The 11,263-nt window shown below is 36.4% G+C and overlaps 2 protein-coding genes across 3 annotated transcripts; one reads left to right on the top strand and one right to left on the bottom strand.

Moving 5' to 3' along the window:
• Positions 1-248: 248 nt before the first annotated feature.
• Positions 249-5,652, top strand: Magi (membrane associated guanylate kinase, WW and PDZ domain containing protein magi). The gene is made up of 3 exons (XM_088047869.1): positions 249-1,039; positions 1,875-3,877; positions 4,257-5,652. The coding sequence occupies exons 1-3, from the start codon at positions 825-827 to the stop codon at positions 4,430-4,432; spliced, it is 2,394 nt and encodes a 797-aa protein (XP_087903995.1). The 5' UTR covers positions 249-824; the 3' UTR covers positions 4,433-5,652.
• Positions 5,653-6,671: 1,019 nt separating this feature from the next.
• Positions 6,672-10,914, bottom strand: LOC148167094 (dual serine/threonine and tyrosine protein kinase-like). Of its 2 annotated transcripts, XM_088047975.1 has the most exons (12): positions 10,661-10,914; positions 10,435-10,607; positions 10,077-10,388; positions 9,840-10,029; positions 8,780-8,961; positions 8,501-8,729; positions 8,028-8,455; positions 7,642-7,982; positions 7,346-7,592; positions 7,051-7,300; positions 6,853-7,002; positions 6,672-6,803 (listed from the first exon to the last, which is right to left on the bottom strand). In XM_088047975.1, exons 1-12 carry the CDS (start codon positions 10,779-10,781, stop codon positions 6,793-6,795), a joined length of 2,634 nt encoding a protein of 877 aa, XP_087904101.1. In that variant the 5' UTR covers positions 10,782-10,914; the 3' UTR covers positions 6,672-6,792. The 2 variants fall into 2 exon arrangements, with proteins under 2 accessions (XP_087904101.1, XP_087904100.1); XM_088047974.1 differs by having other exon boundaries at positions 8,028-8,729.
• Between the last annotated feature and the right edge of the window lie 349 nt (positions 10,915-11,263).

Here is an 11,263-nt window from a genome sequence, read left to right as displayed (position 1 = left end):
CATTATGTGAAATGTATATAACTAAATTAAACACCTCATTACAAGACAATGAAACTTTTAAAAAAATAATTAAGTTTTTCACAAGCGACCGTTAGTTTTCTCATCCATCAACAAGAGCTTCAATATCTCGAGAATGTTACTCGCGCAAGCACGAATGAAGATTTCTGCAAACAAAGTCATAAACCTCCTAATTAACAACGCGAATGTTAATTAAAAGTGAAGACAGTGATTTAAGTAAACAGCAATTATAGTTCGACATTAATTTGCCGCTCACTTTCTTCAAAATTCTCGATTCGTGTCGCTTTCTTTTATAAAAAAAAATTGATGTTATTAGTGATTTGAAGTTTGTGCGCTAAAACGGTGTTGTACTGTGTAATTTATGGTGATGTCATTGTGATTAAATTCCGCGCTGGATTTTGAAAAATCCGTTTGACACTTGTGATTAAAGAGCCGAAGTAGTGAAATCGATGCCGTAGCCACGTTCAGTTGGTATCTATGAGTTGGTGTTAAAAAAACAGTGAAGAGTGAAGCAACAAAACGAAGATATTTTCTAGCATTTGCCAGGTTTTTTAATTAGAAAAGTGTCGAAAAGTTGGAGGATATGTGAAGTATTCGTTTGTTTACGTGAACTGACAATAATAATGGCTTTAAATGTGGAAGGACGCACTTAACCTGTAATAAATATTTACGTTAACAGAGTTATAAATGAAGTGGAAACAATAATACCTAGGAGTGTGGTACTCTAATAGGAAACATAATGTTGAAAATAATTGCTGTAATTGATTGGTAAAAGAAGACATAATTCATGTGAAGACTTTTTCAAGATGAGTCACACCAACAGTGACCAAACTCCTCTTTCTCAACCTTTGAAGGTGGAAACCGACAATAATAGCGTGCATGCTGAGACTTCCAATTATTATGAAGAAGATAAAGATAATTTTAATCAAAATAATGATAATGAGGACACCGATTCTTTAGGGCCTTTGCCTCCAAAGTGGGAGAAAGCTTACACTGAAAGTGGGGAAATTTACTTCATCGAGTAAGTTACAACTTCTTCTATATGCACTTTGGGGAGTCTTATCAAAAACAGTCGTTAAACATTTTATTAAACACTGAAAAGTTGTTTTGGATTTTTTCCAATGCTTTACATAAATTCAAGATAAGAAGAAATTAAAAAGACCCACAGCCTTCCAGATTATTTGCTTGAGTGAAACAATTGTTTCCATTGGTAACGTAGATCTTAATTGGGGTTTTTGGTTTAAAGACTGGTTTCCACATTTACATGTTAAATACCTGTGATTTTATTAATTTTTATGTTGAATTTTGCTGAAAATAACTGTTGAAATTGCGTTATAATATTTCAGTTTTTTGCATCAACAGGATCGTAAAACATCCACAAACTGGAATATTAACGTTATTGTTATTACGACAATAAAGGATTTTCCTCGGATATCTGATATGTGTTTTATATGACAATGTTGAAGTAACATAACTTGAAGCTCTAACAAGATAAAATTTCTTCAATCAAAGAGACACACTGTCTACTATGTATGCAATCACTCTTTATAAGTAACTAGTGATAAAGGTCCGTTTACACAGTCAAACCAGTTTGTGCAAATAATAATTGTTAAAGAATAAGTTAGCTTGTTGAAACAACTCATAAAATGGTTTGTGCAAATGTCTTAAGCGCGTAAACGGGGCTTAAGAAAATAATTACTTGATAAAAATGAAATAATATTCTCTGATAAAATTCAATTGAGTCACACTTTAATGGACTATTAAAGAATGCAATGAGCATTCCATGAAAAACTTGGAGTCCAGTATCATTACACTAGTTCTGTTACCTACTTAATTAATATTATGTTTCCTTGCAGTCACTCCACGGGGACGTCACATTGGTTAGACCCGCGCCTCTCTAAGTTCCAAAAGAAATCTCTTGAAGACTGTTTAGACGACGAATTGCCTTATGGTTGGGAGAAAATCAGTGATCCTAACTATGGCACATATTTCATAGATCACGTAAACAGACGGACTCAATACGAAAATCCTGTGATACAAGCAAAACGAGCAGCATCTCAAGCTTCCGCTCGTGCAAGTCGTACATCATTTACTAAAGATCCTGCAGAGTTATGTGGACAACGATTTCGCACGTCTCTTGTCAAGTCTTCGCGAGGTCTTGGAATTACTATAGTTGGTGGTGATGATGGAGTCGACGAGTTCTTACAGATTAAATCTGTGGTTCCTAAAGGCCCCGCTTGGTTAGATGGACAGCTTCAAACTGGAGACGTTATAGTTTATGTTAATGATACTTGTGTCTTGGGATACACACATATACAGATCGTGAGATTGTTTCAGTCGATCAATGTGGGGTCGACTGTATCGTTGGAGGTGTGTAGGGGGTACCCATTGCCATTTGACCCCAATGATCCGAATACTGAAGTTGTCACGACGATTGCTGTAGATTCGCATTTACAACAAGTCCCCACTGATAAGAGACTTTTAGATACAAACTATAATTTCTTAGATGGAGATGACATATCACGAGAAGAAGAAAATACACTTGAACCTTCGGATGATATCGACGATTTAATCAAAGGAATAGGAAATTGTACCCTTGGAAAAGTCGAAGTAAGGGTTCGTATCGTCAAGGGTAATTTAGGTTTTGGTTTTACCATAGCCGACAGTGCTTGTGGCCAAAGAGTGAAACAGATCCTTGACCGCCAGCGTTGCAAGAATCTCATGGAAGGTGATATTTTACTAGAAATAAACGATATATCCTTAGTTAATATGTCTCACGATGAAGTTGTTCAAGTACTAAAGAACTGTCCATACAATAGTGAAGCAACAATATGTGTTCAGAGAGGATGCACAAACAAAACACCAAATATTAGAAATAAGTTAAGAAAGTTAGATAATAGATTTGGTGGTAAAGATATCAACAACGTCTATCGTAGTAAAACACCAACCGCCGATATTTATAGTACACAACCAAGAGAGGTGTTACCTAGTCGCCCTAAAACACCACTAGTGGACACCAGAAGCCTTTCCAAAACACCAGTCAAGGACCTAAACTCAAACTCCAACAACGAGTTGTTTAAGTGTGACTATAACAATGAGAATTTTTCTCCTGATCGCTCAAGACTCCGACTTTCTCTCATCGACAACCCCGAAGAAGAAGACGACTTGGAAATTCCCGAGAACGGTCCCAATAAGCCTTCCTATGATTATCCACCCCCAGTTGTCGACACCAAATACTCCTGGGGTGCTTTAATGATGCACCAATACGATTGCACCTGCTATAATTGTACCAACCCTCGTAACATCATGGTGGACAACGACTCCTACGAACCAAACCTCAAGAAAACCGTCGGTGTTGACTATTGGCAATACATGCCACGAAACGCAGAATACATCACCACCACAGTGGTCTTACACCGCCAAGAAACCGGTTTCGGCTTCAGAATCGTTGGAGGCATCGAAGATAAGTCACAAGTAGCAGTTGGGCATATTGTAGCTGGAGGCGCTGCAGATATGGATGGGCGAATAAGATCAGGAGATGAGATAGTTAGCGTCGACGGATTCTTAGTTCTGAGGGCTTCCCATCGCCAAGTAGTGAGATTAATGAATGGGGCTGCCGCCAGAGGACAGGTTACTTTGGTGGTACGGCGGAGAGTTTATCCAGCACCGATGATGACGCCATATCCTATGGGGGTGAACTGGCCGCATGAAAATCCTCCACCGCCACCGGCAACGCATTTACCAGTCATGTCGCCCCCGCATGCTGAGGCAAACTACGATGTCACAGTGCAGAGGAACGAAAACGAAGGTTTTGGGTTTGTCATCATATCATCAGCCAACAAACAAGGGTCTACCATTGGTGAGTTTTCAAGTTTTAAACATATAAAAGTATTGAGAGTTATACTGCGGTATTTTATTACCAACTTGATAACTGTAATAACTTCTCTAATATCGGGTTGTGGATAGAATTTATAGTAGCAAGTACATGGTTAGCGATAAGAAAAATTGCCACTTAACCATAAACTGCTACTGGGAATTCGAAATTTTATTATTCTCCAATTTGCAAGTATTGTGAATGTTATCAGTTCCATAAAGGTGGCATGATGTGGAGGCCTGACTAATGTGGTGTTTTTTTTTGGGGTGATATTACAAAATTGTTATAGCTGCGACGTGCGAGCAGTAAAGTTTTTGTTTAAAATTTTTTGCTTGGTGATTAAAGAGTATTTTCTTTGTTCCAGGGCGATTAATCGAGGACAGTCCAGCGGAAAAGTGTGGTAAACTTCGCGTAGGTGATCACATCGTAGCAGTCAACCACATCGCAATAATGCACCTGAGCCATGGCGACATAGTGAATTTAATCAAAGAATCAGGTTTGTCCGTCACTCTGACAATTGCACCAAATTTTGATCTTTGATTACGCAGCAAAGGTAACTCGAATTTTTTTCGAAAATCAAAAAAGTTCTTAAGTAGAGTGTTTTTGATTAAAATGTTATCAAATTAAAATATATATTGAGCCTATGTTATGAGAATTGTTGCCTAATACCAAATTGTATTTAAAGATTTGTGATAGTGTTTCTCACTGCCTTGACGGATTTAGAAGTTATTAAATCACTTTATATTGTGCTTTAAACACAAAAGAATGTTTTGTTTCAACGTAAATTTAATGAGCGACTGAATTGTTTTATTTAAAATTGTATGTTTGAAAACCAAAGCTGATAAATTTATTAGCAAAATAATTTGGTATTGAACTGGTACCGGCAATAATGTCAGGTGAAACGCTTTGCTCAAAACCAGTCTTATTGTTAACGTATTTTTAAATCAAACGTATTAACCGTAGGTTTTTTAATAAAAACACTGAATGTCAGTGAACCAGCAACAATCTGTTTGTTACCTAAAATCTTCATTTGCTTCATTATTTATTGTATATTTTTATATTCATTGTTTATTGTACTTTAATTTTATGTTACCTCTATGTTATGATCTAGGTTACTTGTAATACTGCAATATAATCTAACAATAATAAGGGGACACTGAAATTTTAAGGCGGAAATTTATTCTTACAAACTTCCAAAATTGGTTCCAGTAACAACCGTAAGAATAACTTTGCGCCACGAAATTCAAATAACCATGTGATACACAATATGTAAAATTACCTAAAGCGAAGCCGGGTGCTTTTTATTAAGATATAAGCGAATTTCAATTTTACATATTGTGCCTTTAACTATAACTTGCCGTTCATTTATTTTATTTGCATTTTAATCTTATGTAAAAACGTTCCTTGGTAGATTTTGTATTTTAATTTATTTCTGACAATTTTACTGGTAATGGGGCGACTTCTTCCTAAATTTTAAAGAGAAAGTAAGGTGACATTTATTAGTTTTTTAAGGGAACCAAGGTTGCGTTTTCTTTACTAGCAGAGTTTGGCTTGTTTAACTACTCATATTTACTAATACTTTTACTTTCTTTTCTCTTGTCTTTTCTTGCTTGGAAAAAAATTGCCCCATCTCTCATGCCGTAAGATGTTTACTATTCATTCCGGCCAGAGCATTTTAAATTTTCGACTAGACTGATTATTTGTAAAATTTGTACATAACATTGTTCAAATTGTAATCTCGAAATATATTCATGATTATTTCTCTAAGTTTTTATCATCTCCTGATTGCTCCAATCCTTAGCAGATATGCAGCCGATTATTTTTTCTCCATTCTCATTTTCTCCTAATACTCGAGTAGTATCAGGAGAACATGAAGTACGAGGAGGTCTTTATTTTCCCAAAAACTACCAAAATCGAGAATTTTTCACGAATTTTAACGAGTTTGTGACCTCCTTGTATCTCCTGTTCTCCTGATACTAATCAAGAATTGCAAAAATCGAGAATTTTTCAACAACTGAAGACCTCCTCGTACCTTTTGCTCTCCTAATACTAATCAAGAAAAATCGAAAAAATTTTAGCGGCTTAAGACCTCCTCGTACCCCCTACTCTCCTAATACTAATCAAGAATTGCAAAAATCGAGAATTTTTCAGCAACTTAAGACCTCCTCATACCTCCTGCTCTCCTGATACTAATGAAGATTTGCAAAAATCGAAAAAAATTTAGCAACTAAAGACCTCCTTGTACCTCCTGCTCTCCTAATACTAATGAAGAATTGCAAAAATCGAGAATTTTTCAGCAACTTAAGACCTCCTCGTACCTCCTGCTCTCCTAATGCTAATCAAGAATTGCAAAAATCGAGAATTTTTCAACAACTTAAGACCTCCTCGTACCTCCTGCTCTCCTAATACTAGTCAAGAATTAAAAATCGAAAAATTTTTAGCGGCTTAAGACCTCCTCGTACCTCCTGCTCTCCTGATACTAATGAAGAATTGCAAAAATCGAGAATTTTTCAACAACTTAAGACCTCCTCGTACCTCCTGCTCTCCTAATACTAGTCAAGAATTGAAAATCGAAAAATTTTTAGCGGCTTAAGACCTCCTCGTACCTCCTGCTCTCCTGATACTAATGAAGAATTGCAAAAATCGAGAATTTTTCAGCAACTTAAGACCTCCTCGTACCTCCTGCTCTCCTAATACTAATCAAGAATTCCAAAATCGAGTATCAGGAGGACACGAGTTTCGTCCGTCACTGACCAAGGAGCTCATAAAAAAATGGTAAGCAGATCATTCAACTTTATGTAAAAAAAATATATGCAATACAAATAATTTACAAAAAAACATATATACAATAAGTTCATTAAGTTAATAAAAGTAATTTCATTTCAAATCCTCCACAACCCCTATTTGGAATCTACAACAACAAAAAGTGAGAAACGATTCTAGAAGTTGGTGCGACTAACCAGCTTCAGATCTAGCACTAGTATAAATAGCTTCCAGCTGTGGTTGCACGTATCCTAGTAGAGGTCTTTCTGCCGGTTCCGCAGCCCAACACTGTTCCATCAAGTTCCAACAAGCGAGATTGAAATGTGCCAAACATTCAGGTCGAATCCCTAAAACGAAAAAAATAGCAAATCGTACCATCTCTAACGTGGTCTTACCTTTTTGAACACTCTTCCACAGCTGTTCTTTGTTTTGAAACTGATCGAAATGATTCGGTAGCTTCACCTGTCCGGCACAGATGTACCAGAATAAAATTCCAAAGGCATAAACATCAACACTGGAGTCGTAATGACCGGAAAGAAGTTCAGGAGCCATGTGAACAGGTGTCCCAACTATACTTCCTGACATCATGGCTTCAGGGATGCAGAAACCAAAATCTGTCAATTTGGCTCTGTCTTCACTGTCAAGCTAATAGAAAATTAGATTTGTAAGTCTTTTTTGTTGTACTCTTACCAGGACGTTCTTCAGTTTGATGTCTCGGTGGACTAGGCCTTGTGAATGCAAATATCGGATCCCTTCAACGACGTCTATCGCAATTCGGAGCCTAGTGGCCCAAGATAAACCATTACGTAGCCCACAGTGCAAGTCGCGAGTCATGCGTTCCATTATCAGAAGAACAGCAGGCGAGCTTCCTCCCCCGTAAGTGTAGTCTATCACAGAACCTCGCAATTTCACAATGCGGGGGTGTTCAGAAATGGTCCTACAAACCAAACAATCACAACATGAACAAAAACTCAAATTCAGAAAACCTTGTGTAATAAAACTCCATAGCAAGATCATTCCAGTGTCTTTCATCGGGAGGGACAACAGATTTAAAAGCACATGGGTCAATATCCGCCCATGGTTCACACGACGAGACAACCCCATATTGCCCCCTACCAATCTCACGAATTTGTTTGGGCATCCCCCAAACCACCAAATCACATAACGAAGTACTTTCTAGGGCTAATCGAGCAAATCTTGGAGCGTGTCGCTTGCGGATCAGAATTCTTTGCTCTTCAGTTTGTTCCAGTTGTCCCGAAAGTTGATTTTCCAGGGAACGTATAGCACTTTGAAAGGCATCATGGGACATCTTGACATGTTCCTGGAACTAGACAAAAACAGTGTTGCAATAACAACCGAGTTTAGATCTTACCTGCGCTGAAATGGTCTTCGCCAATTTTGACGCGCTCAAAGAATCTATAATATTAGTCACAACCTGTAACTGCCATTGGACATTACACTGAACTTGTGAAGAAGACCAAGGCATTATAAAATTCGCCAGTAGAGTTCTCAATCGATCCATGAAAGTATGGACGACAGAAAACGAAGTTGACGACTTTAGATCAATGCTATACGCAGCACTCAGAATCTGCTTGACGGCATCAGACGCGGATAAATTCCCTTCAAGATCATGGCAGTTTTTTTCAAGACTTTCTAAACATCTCTGGAGGGTTCCAGTGAAACTCTCTTGTAAACAACCCACTGATTGGACAATCTGTGTTGCAACGGAATTGCGAAGTCTTTTCAGCACCAATTGCTGAATTTCCAAAGTTGCCATTTTCGTAGATTGATGGTCTTCATCTATAAACTCATTGAGCAAACAATAAAATAGTAATGAAGACTTACTTCTGTTGTATCCTTCCAAAACTTCACTGACATTCAGTTTCATTTCTTGCAAACTCCGTTGGATTATCCCAGTGATCTCTTCTTGTTGTTCGCCAGCTATTTTCATTAGTTTATTGTAGAGTTTCAGTTCAATATCTTGAGCATATCCGATACGTTTCGGAGTTATTTGTATTTCACGCGCCATGTCAAAAGCTGATAAAATGAATCTTCGTAAGCACTGACTATGAATCTGGAATGTCTCAGTTTAAGTACAAAATTAAGAAAGTGGTAAAACGGTACCTCACTGAGTAAGGCAGCCATTTTTAGTATACTAGATTTCAAGACTTCTTGGATATACAAAATAAAATCATCATTCATTTGGGTATTTGAGATTAGAGTGTTGTTCATTGAACAATCCAGGCAATAAGATTTTCTCTTGATTAGTTCATCAGTCTTTGTAGAGTCCGCATCATTCAAATATCCTAAAAAACACAACTAAAGCCTGTGATATAACTATTATAAACTATTATAAAAAGTTTACTCTCTGCGATTTTGTTTTTTTAAACACGTCAGATCTTTTTTAAGAATTCAGTCGTCTTTACAGTGAATTTTGTCTACTTGTAACGCTTGATTTGTCCTAATTGTAATATATTTTACTTATTAGAATTAGGTCCTAGAAAGTGTTGGTACAGTAGACTCTCGATAATTTGAAGTTTTTCCCCAGTCCCCTCGATTTCTCTCGACAAAATGAAAAATTTCAATTTATTTTGGTCCCCTCGTTAATTTGAAGTAAAATCTAGAACTTTTTTCCCGCCAACACTCTATAATTTGAATTTTTCTCCGGAACTCTCGTTTATTTAAAGTGTCTGGCGTAAGCGGGCAAGAAAAACAGAAAACTTCTAAACAAGCCATTCTTAAAAATTCCATTGCAGCTTTAAAATTTGATTTTTTGACTCTTTTAATAAAGGGTTATTGGAAGTTTCGTCGTAGCATAAATTATTTTAACCAGAAGAATTCATAGTTTACAAAACATAAGTTTTACGATATTTTGTTGTTACTGGATTTTAAGCTCTCTTTTATGACTGGTTTGTTTATTCAGATTATTGTCTGTTTGCCTTGAAATTCTCGTTTATTTGATTTGTTCTTCTCCTTCTCTCAATTATTTGAATCACAATATATTTTGATCTTTTTGCCAGGTTCCTTGAATTCCAAATTATCGAAAGTTTACTATAACACTTCCTGTCTTCTCTACTGACAATTTCAGTGTGATGACAGTGAAGATACGTCGTACCAGTGCTACCAACATGTCAACTTAACGCAAGGCCTCCTACTACAATCTAAATTTCCGTGTGTCACTCACCTAAACTTACTAATTGATCTCTCAAATTCTGCAGCTTGTTTAAATTCTTTTGGCCACCATTGCACTCTACCAAATGTTGTTCAGACTCAGTCAAAGAGTCTGTACTTTGGGCAGGTTCAATATTAGACACACTGACAAATAAAAAAGGGGACTTAAATATTTCTTTCAATTTACGAATTTCTTGAATATTCTAGAAAAAAAAGTTTCGTTTGTGCAATTTTAAGTTTGGTAACTTACAGATTCACTGAGTATATCTTCAGACACAGCATATATTATCACAGGCAAAATGTTATCCATGTACTTATTCAAAAGCTCTGACAAATTATCAATATGACAGTCTGGGGGTACCATGATATTTGCGTTGTCTTTGAGTAAGAGATGACATACTTCTACTTCCAAGGATGCACAAGTTTCATCTCCAGTTCTTTGGAGATCTTCTTCAGGTATAGTGACCCAAGGTTTCTCATGAGCCTTCAGTTTTTCAACGATTTCATACTCGTGCCCCCATGTTAAACGTATATTCTTTGAATGTCCATATTTAAAAGTGATCTAATAAAACAAACAGTAAGAAACAAACGTTATTCTTGTAACTTACAAAACGCCAATGACTTCCAAACAACGGTAAAATAATCAGATCCAACAGATTGTTAACAAACAGAGCCTTAGAGTGACAAGTTTGCCCAAAAACTAATAGTGTCGGTGTTGTATCAAGCTTCTTGTGTAACTTATCAATCACATCTTGATTTAACAGATCTTCTTTGATTTCTCCTAAAGGTCAACAAACATTAATACAAAAATACAAAAATACAACAAAAGATTACTTCCTAATTGCAAATTACAACTAATATCATCCAATGCACAGCACGTATCTCGCAAAATCTTTTTCAAACTTTGACAATTCTTCGTGTATTTTCTAAATTCCTTTGGTATGGCTATCAACATTGTTGCACACTTACACTAACTTCTTACATTTGAAATAATAAAATACTGATACGTTAATATTTTGTCATGCCTAATATTAAAAATGAATTTTACATTAACCATACATAAACTTGTCAAAATACGAAATCTCAAAAGTCTTACGGAGTAGCGGTAGCTTCGTCGACTCGTGCGATTTTCAGCGAACTGAACGTTGCGCTCAATGTATTGTTGGTCATATAACCGACTATAAAAATAAAGCAAGATCAACAAGAGTTGATAAGCAATACAGCGCGAGCGATCTGAGAGTAACAATACGATTTTATTTATATATTTTGACTTTTGACCCTGTTTGATCACTTTAATATCAAAAACACTTTTTAACACGCGTTGTTTTACAACGTGCCCCCATTTATCATCCTATTGTATTGCAGTAATTCAAATCACAAATCCTATTTCCTAATCAAATTGCCGGCGCTGGGTGGGACCGGATCCGAGAAATTTTT

The sequence above is a fragment of the Gnatocerus cornutus genome, chromosome 10 (genome assembly GCF_029298725.1).
Source record: "Gnatocerus cornutus isolate USDA-ARS CGAHR chromosome 10, icGnaCorn1.1, whole genome shotgun sequence".
Classification (NCBI taxonomy): domain Eukaryota; kingdom Metazoa; phylum Arthropoda; class Insecta; order Coleoptera; family Tenebrionidae; genus Gnatocerus; species Gnatocerus cornutus.
Note: the sequence above shows the minus strand (reverse complement) of the source record. Positions and strands in the feature narration are given on the sequence as shown.